The sequence below is a fragment of the Chanos chanos genome, chromosome 8 (genome assembly GCF_902362185.1).
Source record: "Chanos chanos chromosome 8, fChaCha1.1, whole genome shotgun sequence".
Taxonomy (NCBI): domain Eukaryota; kingdom Metazoa; phylum Chordata; class Actinopteri; order Gonorynchiformes; family Chanidae; genus Chanos; species Chanos chanos.
In genome coordinates this window covers 24,613,874-24,631,242 of record NC_044502.1, presented here as the reverse complement: position 1 = coordinate 24,631,242, position 17,369 = coordinate 24,613,874, and the positions used below count along the sequence as shown (strand labels likewise).

General features: G+C 42.8%; 3 protein-coding genes across 3 annotated transcripts in view; 2 read left to right on the top strand and 1 right to left on the bottom strand.

Moving 5' to 3' along the window:
• Nucleotides 1-7,601, top strand: part of arhgap32b (Rho GTPase activating protein 32b) — an 85,635-nt gene extending 78,034 nt beyond the window's left edge. The window contains exons 18-26 of the mRNA XM_030783003.1: nt 213-295; nt 625-732; nt 991-1,136; nt 1,370-1,571; nt 2,122-2,267; nt 2,417-2,491; nt 2,618-3,385; nt 4,514-5,091; nt 5,185-7,601. Of these exons, the coding sequence (XP_030638863.1) occupies nt 213-295; nt 625-732; nt 991-1,136; nt 1,370-1,571; nt 2,122-2,267; nt 2,417-2,491; nt 2,618-3,385; nt 4,514-5,091; nt 5,185-7,461 (4,383 nt within the window). The 3' untranslated portion in view covers nt 7,462-7,601. The remainder of the gene's footprint in view (nt 1-212; nt 296-624; nt 733-990; nt 1,137-1,369; nt 1,572-2,121; nt 2,268-2,416; nt 2,492-2,617; nt 3,386-4,513; nt 5,092-5,184) is intronic.
• Nucleotides 7,602-11,366: 3,765 nt separating this feature from the next.
• anapc13 (anaphase promoting complex subunit 13) lies at nt 11,367-12,517 on the bottom strand. Its single transcript, XM_030782761.1, has 2 exons — nt 12,205-12,517; nt 11,367-11,678 (listed from the first exon to the last, which is right to left on the bottom strand). Exons 1-2 carry the CDS (start codon nt 12,310-12,312, stop codon nt 11,553-11,555), a joined length of 234 nt encoding a protein of 77 aa, XP_030638621.1. The 5' UTR covers nt 12,313-12,517; the 3' UTR covers nt 11,367-11,552.
• Nucleotides 12,518-13,404: 887 nt separating this feature from the next.
• On the top strand, nt 13,405-16,481 carry sc5d (sterol-C5-desaturase). The gene is made up of 5 exons (XM_030781360.1): nt 13,405-13,491; nt 13,874-14,091; nt 14,212-14,344; nt 14,567-14,667; nt 15,233-16,481. Exons 2-5 carry the CDS (start codon nt 13,882-13,884, stop codon nt 15,683-15,685), a joined length of 897 nt encoding a protein of 298 aa, XP_030637220.1. The 5' UTR covers nt 13,405-13,491; nt 13,874-13,881; the 3' UTR covers nt 15,686-16,481.
• The last annotated feature ends 888 nt before the right edge of the window (nt 16,482-17,369 follow it).

Sequence of the window (17,369 nt, the reverse complement as noted above, 5' to 3'; positions counted from 1 at the left end):
TAAATGTTTTGGGGTTGCTATGGAAGTGGGGTGAGGGAGAACAACTGGTTTTTGAGGTTTAAAGAGTGGAACTGAGCCCTCTGCTTTTGTGTCTTTGGCTATACACAGTCATGCGAAAATAAATCCGCTTGCTTGTACAGAGGGTGTTTTTGCTGAAAGCATCTCTGTGCGAACTCTAAATGGATCCCCCACCCTTTTCTCTCACCCTACAGGAGGCCGTGTCAGCAGCAACGGACGAGGAAAGGCTAATCAAAATACATGATGTCATCCAACAGCTGCCTCCTCCGCATTACAGGTCAGAGACAGACTACAGTGCCCTCTGCAGACCGCCAGACCACACGAACACAGCATCTATGATGCAGTGGCATTCTTTTATTGGTAGATTTAGAGCCTGAATTAGTATTAATTTAAAGAGATATGTTTTTAGTGTAATGTTTCAGTCTATTTGTTGTCAAAAATATTTATTTAATTTTATTAAAGCAGCTTTCAAGTTGAGTTCTTTCCTCTCTGAGGTGACGTACTAGAAGGGACCATGTTTAAGGTTTAAAAAAAGGTTAAATTCTACTGTAAGGCAAAAACACATTTATTTGATGACTGTATGTGTATGACGGTTTGTGTTCTCAGGACTCTGGAGTTCCTTATGAGGCATTTGTCTCATTTGGCAACATTCAGCTATGTAACTAACATGCACAGTAAGAACCTGGCTATCGTCTGGGCACCCAACCTGCTCAGGTAATTTTGCATCTGCATGGAGGCATCAACAACTGCCCACCACTGCCAGAAAACTCTATATGAAACTCAGTGCAGTTTTCAGTAATGCTAGGTCATTCCTTCTTTAAAGACTTGCCTTGTAGTCGTGATATTAAAATGTGTGTTTACTTCAATTTGAATAGAGGACTTTCAGGACTTTGCAGTTGTCTGTGTGTCTGTCTGAATGAAGACATGTACCACAGTCCCAGTGACTCTCTATATCCTTTTATCCTCCACCAGATCCAAACAGATAGAGTCGGCCTGCTTCAGTGGAACGGCGGCGTTTATGGAGGTGCGCATACAATCAGTGGTGGTGGAGTTCATCCTGAACCATGTGGACGTGCTCTTCAGCCCCAAGCTGAGCTCACTAATCAGAGAAGGAGCAGGTATGTCACAGGACCAGGCACAGTGTAACACTGTAAACATCGTTCAGTCATCTGATAGCACTGCACTCAAATGCTTCCTTGAAAAAAAAACCCAAAAAAACAGCAAGATCATGAAGACAAATACTTTTGTCTGTGTATTTCCCTGTTTTTACAGTGTGACTGATGTTTCTATGCCACATTTCTGTACCACACTGAATGTTTTGGATCCTGTTCCTTGTCCTATTCCTCTACAGGACACAACTCGTTATCTCGTCCAAAATCTCTGCTGGTCCCCTCCCCTTCCACTAAACTGCTGACCCTGGAGGAGGCGCAAGCCCGCACCCAGGCCCAGATTAACTCTCCTGTCACTGCAGACAGCAAGTACATTGAGGTGGGAGAGGGCCCTGCAGCTTTACAGGGCAAGTTCCACACAGTCATCGAGTTTCCCACCGAGAGGTATGGCACCTTACATCAGCACAAGATTTTCCATGTTTCTCTGTCTTATCAGATGGCCATGGATTGTCACACCCTCTGAAACCTGTTTCTGATAAGCTTGTCTGATTTAATGTCAGACAGTAGCTTTTAAAGGAGTAATGTGTACCAGCCTCTGCCCTCACCTCTTCTGTGAACAGAAAACATCTTATAAAGCATGCTCAGCTGGAGGGAACAAAGTAAAGTACAATAAGTTGTCTCAACCCCCCCCCCCCCCCCCCCCCAAAAAAAAAACAACAACTCCCTGAAAAGAATTCCAAGAGTGCTGTCTCTGTTTGAAAAGGTTTACAGAGATCCTGTCCTTTCAGAATAATACTCTTATGCACAGTTGCTGACTTTCTTTCTTTTGATAGCCACTTTTTCAGTGAGGTTTCCTGACCCCTGGGTTTTTAGGTGTTCCTAATTCGTGTCACTACCACAGTAGCTATTTTGTTTTGGCGAGGAGAAAGGACTGTGTTTCACCTGGACACCGACCACCAAGTTTATTTTGATGTATGTTCTTTATCTCGTGTAGGAAAAGACCACCCATGAAATCCAAGAAGTCTCCAGTGGGTAGCTGGCGGTCTTTTTTCAACCTGGGCAAGTCGTCATCCATGTCCAAACGCAAACTGCACCGCAACCCCAGTGAACCAAACGAGCTCAAGGCCATGGCCCTAGCAGGTTAGGCATCTTCTTCTCCACCTGCCGTCATCAGATTTTTCATTGGTCATATTACAAGTTTTGCAGCATTGGTTTCTTGGGAATAGTGATCGTGTTTCAACCGGCTCTCATTTTTAGCTTTAATGTTGACTGTTTCTGCTTGTGCTCAGGAGGCCGAGGAGATACTGGGACTCTTCGATCGGCCAAAAGCGAGGAGTCTCTGACATCATTACATAACGTTGAAGGTATATAAATCCAGCACTGATGTTAGAGCTTTTTACAGGAAAATTTAAAGTGAAATCCCCGATAATAACATATGCCACATGAGTGATGTTGTAAAGTGAAGTTGCTATTGTGTATTTCCTAAACAGGAGAGTCTAAACTGTATCGACCCCGTCGACCTCGCTCCAGCAGTGACGCCCTGTCGGCCTCCTTTAATGGGGATCTCCTGGACAGCAGACAGCACTGCAACTCATACGACAACCTGGAACCAGATGATGGAGCTGTGGATGATGGCCCGATTTGTGTACCAGCACTCATCTCACCCCCACGCTCTGCTGATGATGTGGATCTGAGCCCCCCTGACATTGGCATGGCCACTCTAGACTTCGACCCCATGTCCTTCCAGTGTAGCCTGCCTGTCACTGAGCCAGAACTTCCGTCACCTGACACAGGAGATGCCATCAGTCTGAAGAGGAGTACTGGTGTTGCCAGTGGATCAGAGCCTGCCTCACCCAGTCATGAAAAGGCTAGTAGTCCATGTTTGTCCACTGAACTCAGTCCAGACTTAAGGCGCAAAGCTGATGATAAGGACATCATCTCAGCCTCTTCCTCAGAGAAAACCACGAGCTGGTCACCTGCCAACACAGCGCAGCTGGGCATCTCAGAGCCCTTGTCTCTCTCTTTGCCTGGTAAAGGGGCAGAGTGCCTGGATTTCCAGCCGTCCTCTTCTCCTTCAGTACCCCCAGATTCTCCAGGCCAGCTGAGCTGTTTGTCACTGAAAGTCTGTGAGCTCCCTCTGAGTGAAGCCATACAGATTGAACTCATGTCTAAAGCTGCTGCCACTGAGAGTGCGGATGCTAGACATGGAGCTGATGTGGAGTTACAAGGGCTTACCCGATCTGAAAGCAGTCAGACAGGTGAGTGCATCTCTTAACACAGACACAAGTCAATGGAGGTCATCACAGTCAACTTTGTCCTAAGGATGAGAGTGACCATATTGGTTTACCTAGTTATCAGTGATGCATGAGAATGTCAGAATCCTATTGTGAATGAAGGGTAATTGCTGAAAACCATGTTATTTGCATAAGCCTGATGTTAGGTTATGGCTAAAAATTTGAATGATGGGTTTTGAGGCAGTCATATTGTTTGAATTGAGTGGACCTTTATAAGTAATATTGGTGATACAGTTAAAAAGTGTTGACAGCAGCTTTTAACAGTGATTGAGCACAATATTTCTAACACCAAGACCAGTCTTCATAATTCATCTGAATTTTTGCTCCCAAGATACCTCTAAGCAATTTCATTCTGTCATTGCAGTGAGACGTAGGATGCTTTCGTTGAGTGTTTTATTTGTACTGTCAGTGTAATTTATTACATTTGAAGTGGTGAAATGGTTGTCAGTGTTAACATATTACCATGATATTACTTTTTATAATTACAATTCACCTGAGATAAATTTGAAATGCTTCCCTTATAGGGTATCTTTTTACGCCAGGAATCGCAAAACAATAACAATGCTTTCAGCTCAGCACAGAATTTCTTTGAACAGGAGTCCCTCAGTGCTGCCCTCTCATTGCTACCATTTTAATTCCTAAGAACTGACATGTGCTATAATTTGGGTAGGTAAAATTAATTTGGTTGAGGACTTGGAAATTGCGTGTGAAGGTGACAGTCCAATTGATTGATAAACTTCACATTAATATGATGCCAACTGTTATTCACTTGGTTGCAGTCTGTATGTATGCAAAGTGGACAAAGTAAGAATCACTGGCGTGCAAATATGTGTTGATTATCTCGGATGCAGAATTCTTGTACTGGTGCAGCACTTTTTGCATTACCAACTTTATTCCTCATTAAAAAGCAATTCTTTCATTTTTAGGTTTAGTGTCCCAGGCCTGTTGCTTTAACACTTTGCATGAAAGGGCTGTGTGTATAAAACCTTATCACCAAGATACAAGAGGTCCGTGTGTGCTAGCTCCCTATGTTCTTGAAAATCAGCCTACTTTTTCCTGAGCTTTCGTTCCCTCTATTTTGTCCCTTACCAGGAGCTCTGGATTCCACAAAGGGCCCCATCCCAGTCACCTCAGTTTCCATCCTTCCATCCAACCCCCCACCAAAGAACACCGCCCGTATGTTGGCCCTCGCCCTAGCAGAATCTGCCCAGCAGGCCACCATTCTCTGCCAGAGGAGACCATCTGAACCCCTGGCTCCACTAACTCCCAGTAGGCCACATGAGTCACTGGACACCCTCCCCCTGCAGTCACAGCTCTCCTCAGAAGACAGGGCCAACTCACCACAAATTCCAGTCTGTTCCTCACCTCCTCCTCCCTGCACCCCAACTGAAAAACCTCAGTCCACCAGCCTGCTCCTGGGCACGGACAGCAGGGCCACCATCTCCTGTGATAGCCAAGAGGTTATCTCGCAGGTGGATATGAGGCAGAGCGTAGCTCCTACTGGCCAGCCTGCTCAAGCATCCCCTACACATAAGAGTCCGGAGAGACAGCCACCTGCTGTCACTCAATTTTCTGTCAGTGGACACTCTGACCCCATCACTGCTGCCCCCACCACACCCTCTATCAGCAGTGCCAAGACGACTGAAGACACGCCACAGTCCTGCTCTGAGGTAAGCAAACTGGATAGGTTGCAGTGATGTGTGAGTACCATACACACAAGGAGTGGTCATGATTAATGAATGGGTTTTGCTTTTTTTCTACAGATTCATTTGAGTGAAGATGTCCAGCCACCTCTGGTCTCTAAAACCTCTGAATCTGTGCCCTCCAAGCACTCTGAACAGCCAGTTGCCATTCTCCAGCCACAGCTCCAAATGCAAAGTCACTCCCACCAGCACTGTCAATCAAAGCCCTACCCACACCCACAGCCTCAGACCCATTCTGCACACCAGCCACAGCTTCAGTCCCAGCCCAATGCCAGGATCGCACCTACTCTTGCAGCACCGGCTGACACTGTGGAGAAACCATGGGAGGCTATTAAGCCTGTGCAGTTACAAGTAGAGAGTGTTCCCCATCACCATGGTCATGGAGCCAAGCCGCCGACTCCGCCAGTTCGCTCGATCGAAAGTAAACTTGCTACAGCGGCCCTCAGCAAGACAGAGGCGGGCAGCGCAGCTAACTTTCACGCTGTCTTAGCAGAGGCCTCTGTTCCAGGTTCAGGTGAAGAGGCTCTACCTCATCCTCACCCGCACCCTCATAAGTCTTCCACTCATCAGTCAGCTTATGTTTACCACTCCAAGGGAGAGGCAGCACTAATGGAGCCCACTGGGGAGGCTTATTACCACCACAGGGTCATCCCTGTAGGGCACTCACCCATGGGTTACCATTATCGACCTGAGAGCGTGCCCCCACAGCTCCCTTACGTGTCCAAATCAGAGCCACAGATTCCCTATGGTACCAGAAACGACAGCCAATACAACACTATTGGACCCAGGTCCTTCCACCACTCCATTAAGTCTCGTGGACCACCAAGAGGTGAGTACATCTCTCCAGGCCCAACCATTCACCGCAGCCATGCCTATAGCTCCATGGACGGTCCTGCTATGTACCCCACCATTCGCAGGGTTCATTCATTACATGTGCCGCCCACGGCCATCCGCTCTGTGCCAATCTCCAGAACCGAAGTTCCTCCTGACGATGAACTGTTTTACTGCCAGCGCCCAGTCTACCACTGCAAGTCTTACCAGCAGCCTTCCCAGGTCGATTATCATGTCACTCAGCTGCAGCCTTATTTTGAGAACGGGAGAGTTCAGTACCGGTATAGCCCCTATACTAGTTCCCATCCTCTTGATGCCCCTTATTACGACGTAGACCATTATGGGACCATCCGCTTACGACACTTCCACTCGTTCAGTGGGCGAGACCTTGGACCTCACCTCAGCAGGTCTGGGGGCAAGTCCGGAGCCTATCATTACCTGTCTCGCCACATGTTCCCAGCTGGGAAGGAGCACAGCTTTGTCAGCAGAGACATGCCTCCTCTCTACGGCTCAAAGGGAGCGTTCTACTTTCCGTGGGACCTGGAGGAGGCAGAGAGGCTTCGAATGCACTCCATTCGGCGAGAGAGTCGAGCAAGGCAAAAGGTCAAAGCTCCTGTCATGTCTCAATACGACAACGTGGGACCCTTCATCCCTGGTGATATGGGGGGCTTGGAAATGTTCCACTTGCGCAGTAAGTCTGATCCCGGTAAGGCCGGTTTCGTGGGCGCTGAGGGAAAGGATGGGCGGTACAACATGGGACCTGTATCACAGCATGCCCCCAGACACATGATCCCAGACCCAGACATTCTTATGTATATGGAAACGGAGAAGCACTGCGCGGGAAATGGTATGAGTGACAAAGCTTTTGCGTCTAAACAAAGTAGCTCTAGGGCCCACCAGTCCTCTCATTCACATCAAGCCCAACGGAGCCTGCAGCATCTGCAGGAGGCTGCACGTTCTGATTCCAAGTTTGAGCCAACAGACAAGCAGCCAAGTGCAGGCGTCAGCGTTAAACACTGGCAGGAGCACACAGAGCCAAGGGGCTTTCCGCCTCGTTACGACCGGCCTGATCCGGAAAGGCACACAGGTAGGGTCAAAATCGTCGGTGGCAGCGGTGAAGATGACAAACAGACTGTGCCTGTGAAACCTGTACCCCCTCCCAAACCTGAAAGGTCACATGTGGTCAGAGAGCAGCAGCAGTACAATCAGCTGCCTTCTCATGTGCCAGAGAGCCTGAACAGAGACTGTGGCGGACCTTACAGCCACCAGTCCCAGAGACAAAACACCGTGACAGTGCAGTCCCACTACGATAACCTGGACGACTACCACCCAGTACCTCAGTCACAGACCCCCGTAACAAGCCGGGGAGGACCCTGTTCCTTCTCAACCACTGAGTTTTCGGCCTCGCACAGTAACCGTGTGTACTCCACTGCCTTGGGACAGGGTGCCTTTGTCCAGGCTGAGCTGGCCATGCAGAGGCCTGAGACAGAGATAAACACAGAGTGAGCAGACTTTTCAAGAACACTTTAATGAGCCTTTTGACGTTGTTAAAGAAGATAGAGTGAGATTTCAGCAGCCTCTGCAGGACAGTGGACTGTCTCCTTACTGTTTCCATCCATTTTCCTTGAATTTTTTAAAATGGGATGTTGTACAAACCCCCCCCCCCCCAAAAAAAAACGTAAAAGACTTTTTACTGTGCTGAATGTATCGCAGGTTCTTCAGTTGTCTATTAAAAAGCCGCATTGTGATTGCGAGAGGTGCCTGAGCATCCAGACATACAGATAATAAGAAACAAAACATGAATCTGAACCACAAAAGTCATGTATATCTCAGCAAAGGAAAAAAATAACTACTGCTGATAAGGGATTGTTATATTATTATATTGATATTTTAGAGGAGGCCTGGGATCTGATATAAGGAGGGATTCAGGTTTGCATTTTAGAAATGCATGTAATCTATATCTTACAGAACAGTTCTGTGTAACTTCATATCCACTGTGTACTTTCTGGTTGTTACAGTAAAATTGTGGATGAGGGGGGGTGTCTGTGTAGAGTCATCACACCCACCTTCTACCATCGATGTACTCAACTAGGTGGCAACAGCTAACCCTTACACATAAACTCTCCATGGTGTTGGAAACTCAAAAAATCAACATTTTTCATCGAAACTTTTGCTGTGCCATTCTTGCATAAATGTATTTTTGCTATGAAACAAACTGTATTGAGTGGTACAGTTTTTAAAGAAAAAAAGAACTGTCTTTAGTGAAGATGTTCTTGTGTAAGAGGGACCAAACATTTTACAGAACTTACAGACCAAGGAAAGAGTTTTATGAGTTTGTCTGTGGATGACTGATGTTGAGAGTGGCAGTGTTCATTTGAGGAAATTATAATAGTTTTTCACCTTCACCCTCCATGCACTCTTAAAAAAAAAAAAAAAACGCAAGGGAACAACAGAAACTGACGTGGCCCCAGTGTTAAATCTGTCTGCCCAGTAAAAGCCTCAATGTTTAATGGAACACTTCTGATAAAGTGATTGTTAAACAAGCACTTTAACATTCACCCAGAATTATCTCCATTAATATTCAACAGGTACTGTTAGATTTAACGCCGTGACATGTTCTCTGTATAGTTCCTCTGATAACCTCATTATTCTAAAATGTTCCAAACAGCCTGAAATATCTGTGTTTATATCTGTGGAGGATGGCATATAGTCCAGGGAAATAATTTGGCAGAAACATCTGTATTTTCCATAGCTGATGGAAAATTCTTCCTAATAAGAACGCCGTTAAGGTAGAGACAGACTGTTTTGCTGGACCTCTACACCGGGAAGCCTGATGTAATGAAAGGGCCGTGGAGTCCATTAAACACTGTGGTCTATGTGAGTAACGGTATATTGGTGTAAAAATGAGAAGTGAAGAGAGCTTGTTTCATTATTTCATGACCCGTGCTGATGCCCTGCATTTGTTCAGTGTTTTCTTTAGAGGTACTTGTTTTATCAGTGGAGTAATCAGATATTTGTTCTCATTGTACACTCTTATGATTGACCTTTGACTTTCCTATGTTGACTAGAGAAGTGTTTGGAGTAACAGTGGAAATATTGTTTGGGTGGCCTATGTGAAGAATGAATAAAGATTTTCATATGATTGGCACTGTCATGGGACCAGTTTTAAAGTTTAAAGGGAAGATTCACCCTTGCTGACACATTTTTAAAGTGGCCTTTTTGTGAATTGTCATTTTTCTAACATGTAGACTAATTGCAATAGACCAGCATTTACTGATTTCCCTTTTTTGTTTACATTTTCAAATCCAATGTATGTGATTTTCACAGGTTTACCAAGTGCAAATAGTTCTACATCCATCTAATTGTGAAAATGATGTTTGACCTATGTTCTGTGAGAATTAATGATCACTATCAATGCTATGACACTATCAACACAGTCACACATCTCTCAGAAAAACTCATTCTGGCAAGAAATAGGTCTTGGGGTTTATTTTTTGCCATTGGACATTTCTAACATTGTTCCTTTGGAAATTCTGAACTCAAGTTACAGGCTTTCCTGTTAATGGTACAGTGAATCCATAATTGCATTTTAGGATGTCACAAAACATGAACAAAACAAAACACCAAAAAACAGAGTAAACATTTGCCAGCAAACACCAGAGTAAGGATTCTAATCATCACAGGTGTCAACAAGGGTGACTCCTGGCCCTTTTCCCTCCCCCAGTTTGGCCTGTCCATTTATCCTAGAATTTGGAATAGTTGCATGTAATCTGCCTCACATCTTAGTATATGTAAGTGAGGCTAGCTCATATGCTTTCTCCAGTCAGCCTTTGAGTGAAGCCAATCACTCATCATTTCAGCTGTTTAGCATCACCAAATGATGCGGTGCAGAAGAGCTGTTTCCGTGACAATAGCTGCAGCTGTGTAGACACCTGTGAGTGACTACAGACTGTCACTGAATGGGAGCAGGGCCCCCATCGTCCATTCCATTCCCTTGTTTCCCTGGCTACTGTTGGTACTGGTGTCAGAGTCAAAAGGTACGTACTCAAATCCAATTTTAGGGAAGCCAGAAACAATGAATGAAGAAACTGTGTGCAACTAACAGGTTCAGAAATACTCCTCATGTTATGCTTCCTCCTAAGTGTTTTTACATTGTCTGTGACAAGAGCCTGGAGGCTGTGACGGTTTGATTTGCCTCCATGCATTTTTGTAGTGATAATTGTTCTGAGTTAGGTTTGTGGTACTCCTACCATGAAAGCAAAACAAATATTTCCATCAAGGTTCTTTCCTGGGAAATCTATCTTGTAGCATCATCTCAGGTGTCAGCAGTTGTTCAGACCCCTAAACTGAGCCTGGCCATTTAAAGACTATTTTTAATACAGGACTCAAACACTGCTTGTATATTCATAGACTGGGTACAAAGCATGTACATGGAAAGTGGGCTATGTCTGAGGGGATGGAATGATTCAGCTTTATGTCAAATGGACATTCTTACACCCCCCACCCTTCTGACTGCAGAGCCACCTAGTTGGGTGCTGAATGTGAAAACATCTCTCTATTTAATATCTAGGGAGAACAAAAACAATGTTAGATATTTTAACAAAATTTTCAAGTTCTGAATTAGCATTGAGTCAAACTATATTTATGCTCCTTGTGTTTACATTGGAAGAATTTCATTGTTACCGTTTCAAAATCAAATAAACTTGTGTCCAGACAAAGGAACTGGATGTAACTTAATTTAGTTTATCAGTTTCGTGCCTGTTCTCTTATTTCCACATAACCATTCCATGAAGCATTGCTTTAGTCATTTAACACTTCTTGGTAGTATCTGTTTTAGTCAGTTAATTGATGTCTTTAAGAAAATGCTTAAAATGTATTTGAAGCAATTAAATCAGGAAACATTTTCCATGAGTGCTGCAAGATAAAATATCTAAGCAACCATCAAATATTTACCAAAATGCATGTGATATGAATAACACCAGTACAGTGCTGCCATACCCAAACATACAATGTCTCTTACTTGTCTTATGTGGATGACAGACACATACAGATCAATGCCTTTAGCTGCCTTTAGAACCTCTAGCAAGCTCACTGTGCTTACCCTGATGGTTTAATGAAGTGTTGATCCAAAAAATGAGTGACTAAAGTCAAGACTTTCTTCCCCTCTTGTCGGTTTGGCCTGCATGGACTAGTAACTGCAATATGTCCATATATTAGTTTTAAGAAGAATCATTCAGAGTTGGTAAGAAAGTCTGTGAAAGATACAATCCTGCATCTGGGTGAGCACTGTATAAAAGAAAAAAAAAAAAATGCCTACAATTCCCACAGAACCCTACCATATATATATATATATATATATATAGCATAACGTTTACAGCAAAACACTAATGTTGCTAAAACAGGAACTAAAACTGCCTTAAATCAACAGAAGCATTCCCACCACTCTTCTCATACATGTTTAATCATTGTTTTAGTTTTTATTTTATACAGCCTAACTTTGAAATATTGTCTAACCAATGAGTTACAGTGACATTTGGAAACAAAGACTCAGTCATGACGGCGGCAGCTGTTGTGTATGTCCGTTAGGTGGTGGTCTGTCACGTCCCGGTGTTTGGAGTGTTCTCGTGCAGACTTTGCAGTGCTAGATCGGACCATTTCATTTCTTGCTCTTTTACAGACTCCGTCGACCCGCCGTTTTCTTGCTCCGCTTCAGGGAGTTCGCTCTAAGTTAAGGAAAAACAGAGAGAATGAAAATTGACTTGGGTTAGCAAGCAAGTTCGTTTACAAACTAATTCCCACTTCTCCAACCCCGTGTGGCCACTTACAAACGCGTAACTTAAAAGTTGTCTGTTTACAATATGAAGACACCAGTCCTTCTAGACGTGTACACCACTGCAATTCAATACTATCTCAGAGGAAGGACAACATAGCAGCGTGACCTCTCAAAGTATACACTCAGTAAGTCCTCTAACATGAACAGTTTACATTATTTACGACCGAGAATTTTAACTGTGGATGTCATAGTAGGTGCAGAACCCTAAGATCTGTAGCCGGCTCCTCGTCTGACTAAAAAATTCTGTTTATTTCTGTTTGGTTTGCCCTCATTTCTGCGAACTACCTATGTAAAACGTTAGTTAGCACGAGTGACACAGGAAAAGAGTAAATTAAATAAAGAGTGAGATGACTTTAGGAGCTGATACGAGTTGATAGGAGCCAATACGTTATCTATTTTCTTTTAGTCGTTCTTACCAATGGGATGGTAACATCTTCATATGGGAGACGGTCCTCTCTCCAGGCATCATCTGTGAGGTCAAGGACTCTTCCGTCCCTCTGAAATTCGCTGTCCATTTTAAACATCTACTAAGTCACAACCAACTGTTTTCCAGTTGCGTGGTTAGCTGCAAAGCCGTCTGACGTTAAAAATGCCACTATGTGCTGTGTATTGAGCAACTATTAAGGATGTTCAACTATACTATGTATAAAACCCCTTAGAAAGTATTAACGGCGCTGTATAATCTTTGAAACACGTCTCTTATAACGAGATTCTAAGGCGAGATGCGCATTGTCTCATGAATTATGCTTTGATTGCATCAGGAATAGTACTGAGTGTCGCTCAAAGATGACGACATTGCATCAGCGACAAAATTGGGTCGCTGCGTTCATAATCAAGTGCGAAAACCCGAGTGAATTTAGAAATAGCAATTGAGTACACTCTTGTGCTCTGAGGTGGGGAAATGTCATTCGGCGCGGAGTAGCTCGTTCTTGTGCTGCTCCTTTCTCATTAAGAAGTTTATCCCGAGTTGCTTTCACTTTTTAATAAAAAAGCGAAATTAAGCGAAATACGTCAGGTGAAATTTAGGTTTCATTAGAATTAATTGCAATGTGCGAGTCCCATTAAAATAACGTTAAACAGCTGTAATTGGCGGAAATCGAACCAGGGGCAACGAGTTTCCTACAAGTAATTAAGAGTTAGAGGGGCATTCGATTGCATTTGCCTCTAAGAAGCTTGTGTTTACGAGTGTCCCAGATGTCGTGAACGCAGCAGCTCCACTCTCCCTGCTTGCTTGATAATTTGCTTGCTTGCTTGTTTATTTGTTTACTTATTTACTTACTTACTTATTAATAATCTAGCACCGAAAGTTAATAAATAATGTCAGAGTGACACTGATTATATTAGTGTATAAAATAAGCAGTCATCGAACTAAACCAGTTCAATACGTTTTATAAATCAGAAGCGGTTAAGGTCAACTCTTATATAACTCTTGGATGAAAATGTGTCTTTAGATTACGTCGTGTTCTTGCAATGTTAACACTGTTTCTTTAAATGTGTGTCATTTCAATTCATAACGCCATGATCAGATTCCGCGTTATCCAATCAAATGGAAGATTCATCCTTGCGTTGAGCAGAAACGCTCTGCCATTGGTTATGTTCTCTTACTGTGGTGTCAATCGTAATATCGGCCTGCTTCCCTGAACCTGTGGACTTCCATTAGTTCAGTACCAAAGGGTGGACATTAAAGAACAACGACTGAACAGGTATGTGGACTGATTTTTGTCTTATTAACAGAATCAAAGCGTTTAAATTTTACATGTGGAATGCAATTATAAGTCTATGGTACTGATTACTGATGTTAGCAAGACCTTACTATTTTTAGTTTAGCTAGGGTGTCTTAAAATGCTGTCAAAACAATTTAGCTGTTTGTGCTATTTTGTGCACTTCTTTGATCCAGAACGAATCATGTTAATTTCTGTCAGTCACAGAATAAGCTGTTTTAATCTGTATGACATACTGTCAGTATTCCAAACAGCAGGAAGCATATAGGGGCCTTTTGATTTTTGGCTTGGTGACTTGCCAAAAGACCAAAAACCAATTTAAGAATACCTTTTTCTTTTTTTTTTTTTTGTCTTGATCCTACAGACTCCAAGATGGATCTTGTGCTCAACGTTGCTGATCATTACTTTTTCACACCCTACGTTTACCCCTCTTCATGGCCAGAAGATGAACCTCTCCGTCAAATCATTGGTCTGCTGATCCTGACCAATCTTGGGGCCACTGTCCTGTACTTGGGCTTGGGTGCTCTCAGTTATTATTTCATCTTTGATCACACACTAATGAAACACCCACAGTTTCTGGAGGTTTGTCAAACTGTCACATGAAACTGGACACAAGTTTGTAATGAGTATATTGGAGCTTTCATGCGGTGGAATAGAAATAATACTCTCTCTCTTTTTTTTGTTGTTGTTGCTGTCTCACAGAACCAAGTGTGTCGAGAAATAAAGTATGCTCTGGGCTCTTTGCCATGGATCAGTATACCCACCGTAGCTCTGTTCTTCGCCGAGGTTCGAGGATACAGCAAACTGTACGACAACGTCGGTGAATCTCCGCTGGGTAGGAGAGCCACGTAACGTCTAGGCCTGCCAGCTGATAAACCAGTTCCTTTGGACTTTATGCTTCAAGCACAGTCTTGAATTTCACTTTAAATGTGAAAAGTGTTAAAATTGCATACTAGTTGTTATTACAAGTGTGAACATTTCCCCATTTTCAAGTATAAACAGTACATTTCCTGTCACAGTATGTAATCATTGTCTTGCATTTTACTTTTCCTCACAGGATGGAGTGGTCTGATTTTCAGCATGGTGTCTTTCCTCTTCTTTACTGACATGTGCATTTACTGGATTCACCGATTCCTCCATCACAAACTCATTTACAAGGTTAGACACGTTGCATATCAGTATTTTAGTTGAATAAAAGTCACTGATACTGTGTTAATAACTGTACATTCTCTGGAGTGTCTTATGTGGTTGAAGTGACGTAATATACTCTAGAGTTAGCTGAAATACAGTTAGCTTTGTTCATTAAGTATGTGACATAACCACAGTTATATCATGTATAAGACAACTATATCATGTATAAGACATATCCCATTTGGTATTGACCTCAGGTTGTGCGTTAGTCATCAGTATGAGGTATGAGCACTGTTAACAGCATCTTGCCTGTTAATCCTAAGACACGTATATAATTATAAAGCATTTCTGAGAGGAGTGTTGAGCATAGATGCAGGTAAATCCACATTAGATCTCTCAGTTCAGAGGCTGGACTGTCTTTCACTCACAGCATCTCAAGTATGACTGTTAACAATGAAGCTTTTAACTGTTGTCGATGAATAATCTTTATTTAAACTTTATGCCACATACCCGTATGTGTGTTTTGCTTAGGAGACACACAGGTGTTGTTTTGTGTATTCTAAAGTGGGTTCTTTTTCATCTACTCTTACAGCATTTTCATAAGCCTCATCATGTGTGGAAAATTACCACTCCATTCGCCAGCCATGCCTTCCACCCAGTGGACGGCTTTCTCCAAGGCCTGCCCTACCACATCTACCCATTCCTCTTTCCCCTGCACAAAGTCCTCTACCTGGTCCTCTACATCTTCGTCAACATCTGGACCATATCCATCCATGATGGAGACTACAGAGTTCCCATCCTGCTGGAGAAAGTCATCAACGGTTCTGCACATCACACAGACCATCACCTCTTCTTCGACTACAACTATGGCCAGTATTTCACCCTGTGGGACCGCCTCGGAGGCTCCTACCGACACCCCTCAGCGCTCATGGGGAAGGGACCCCTCGACCTGGTGAAGAAACTTACACAAGAGGGCAAGCTGGCTAAAAATGGACACACAAACGGACACCAGAATGGAGCTGCCACGCGGGACAAAAATGAATAGATCTTCCTGTTCTTTCATCACAAGTGTAATTTCACACTAGAACTGATGGAGGTAACATTTCACAAATACTTTCACTGGCTGATCTTTGTCTTGTTGGACTGTGAGTTATAAAGATGTCAAACTCCTTTGGTTCCACAGCATTATTGGGGAATATGAAAGTGAAAACCCTGATTACTGAGAGAATACTGGTGTACCAGCATACTGATAAATTAATTAAAAACAACCACAAAGTCTGCCAAATATAAACATTTGCCAATATACACTGTTTGTAATTTACTCTTCCTGAACAGCAATAACAATAATTCATATGCGTAGGTGTGGTCATAGATTATATTTTTATGTCACTAAAAACAAGACACAAAACCAAACAAAACAACCCTGACCAGTTCAAAAGAGTGTCACTCTGTGATGCGTCACTCTGTGTTTTTCTCTTAATGGTCTGAGTGATTTGCTGCTGTTTTCCTCTTTCTTGTTTCTAGATTTCATCAAAGGCAACAAAGTAACATCGATGTAGCAGTCTTTTCCTCATGCTGTTGCTATGTGTGTTCTCAAAGCCAACTTTGCTTTTGTTTGAATCTGACTTTGCTGAATTTATTGGGGCCTTTTGACAGACTGTTGTTTGTTTTGAAGGCTGGTTTTGATCCCTTCCAGTGTAACAGGAGAATATGTTGACCTGGAGAGAGATGTGCTTATGGAAATGTTTGAGTGGTTTCATTGCATGTCAGCGAGCTTTCATTCCGCTCTCATGTACAACTAAACTCTAGTGCAATAAAATTTGATTTGACTTTATCATAAATGGTGTCATTTGCACTTTCGTTCCTGAAATGGAGGGCCGTTGACACAAGCCCTGATAGTTCTAAGGTCACTGTTTTACCTCTGAAGAATGACAGATGTTCTTCCACATTACAACCACCAGAGGGCAGTGTTGAATTAGGGGGAAAAAAATCAGTTCTCGGGTTATTCAGGAACGGTTTCCAATCTAACAATTCATTGAATCATGTACATAAAGCATATGTTCAATGGAACACACCCATCAATCAGCTCTCAAATCAAACTAACAGATTGAGATTAAAGCAGACTGAAATAGGTCCCAATTAGAGTAGATCTCTTTTAGTAATACACATGACATCCATTCCCTGCACACTGTCGGGGTAGGCCACACAGATTTCATTTTTAAGTGTTTGACTGTGTTCTTGTTGAAATGTTAAAGTCATATCAATTTACAGATCACAATCATAACATGTCAGTTAACACTTCCTCCAGTTCTCCATGATTTTGGTCTCACAGTAGTCTGTGTCAACACAAAAACAACGGAGAGTTCAGGGCTGTTTGTTTTGTTGTTTTGTTTTTTATTTATTGGTTTTGTTGTGCCATTTTCCCAAATGTGAGATTTAAATAGAACATGTCTCTGAATGATTTCTCCCATAGATAAAAAAAAAAGAGATAAGAGACATTAGATGTGTTATATTTGAACCAAATTGAATCCAGCTGTTATACTGAATCATCCTCAAAATTGATTTGTGTCTATGGCAACAAGCTGAAAAAGCCACTTAGAAGTTACTCTTTTTTGTTCCACATGTCGGTGATGATGTGGCACTGTAAAATTAAAAAAAAGGATTTACTTACTTCGCACATGCCAACAGGTTCTGCACTAATCAAATGCATACATTTAATTTGAAAGAAT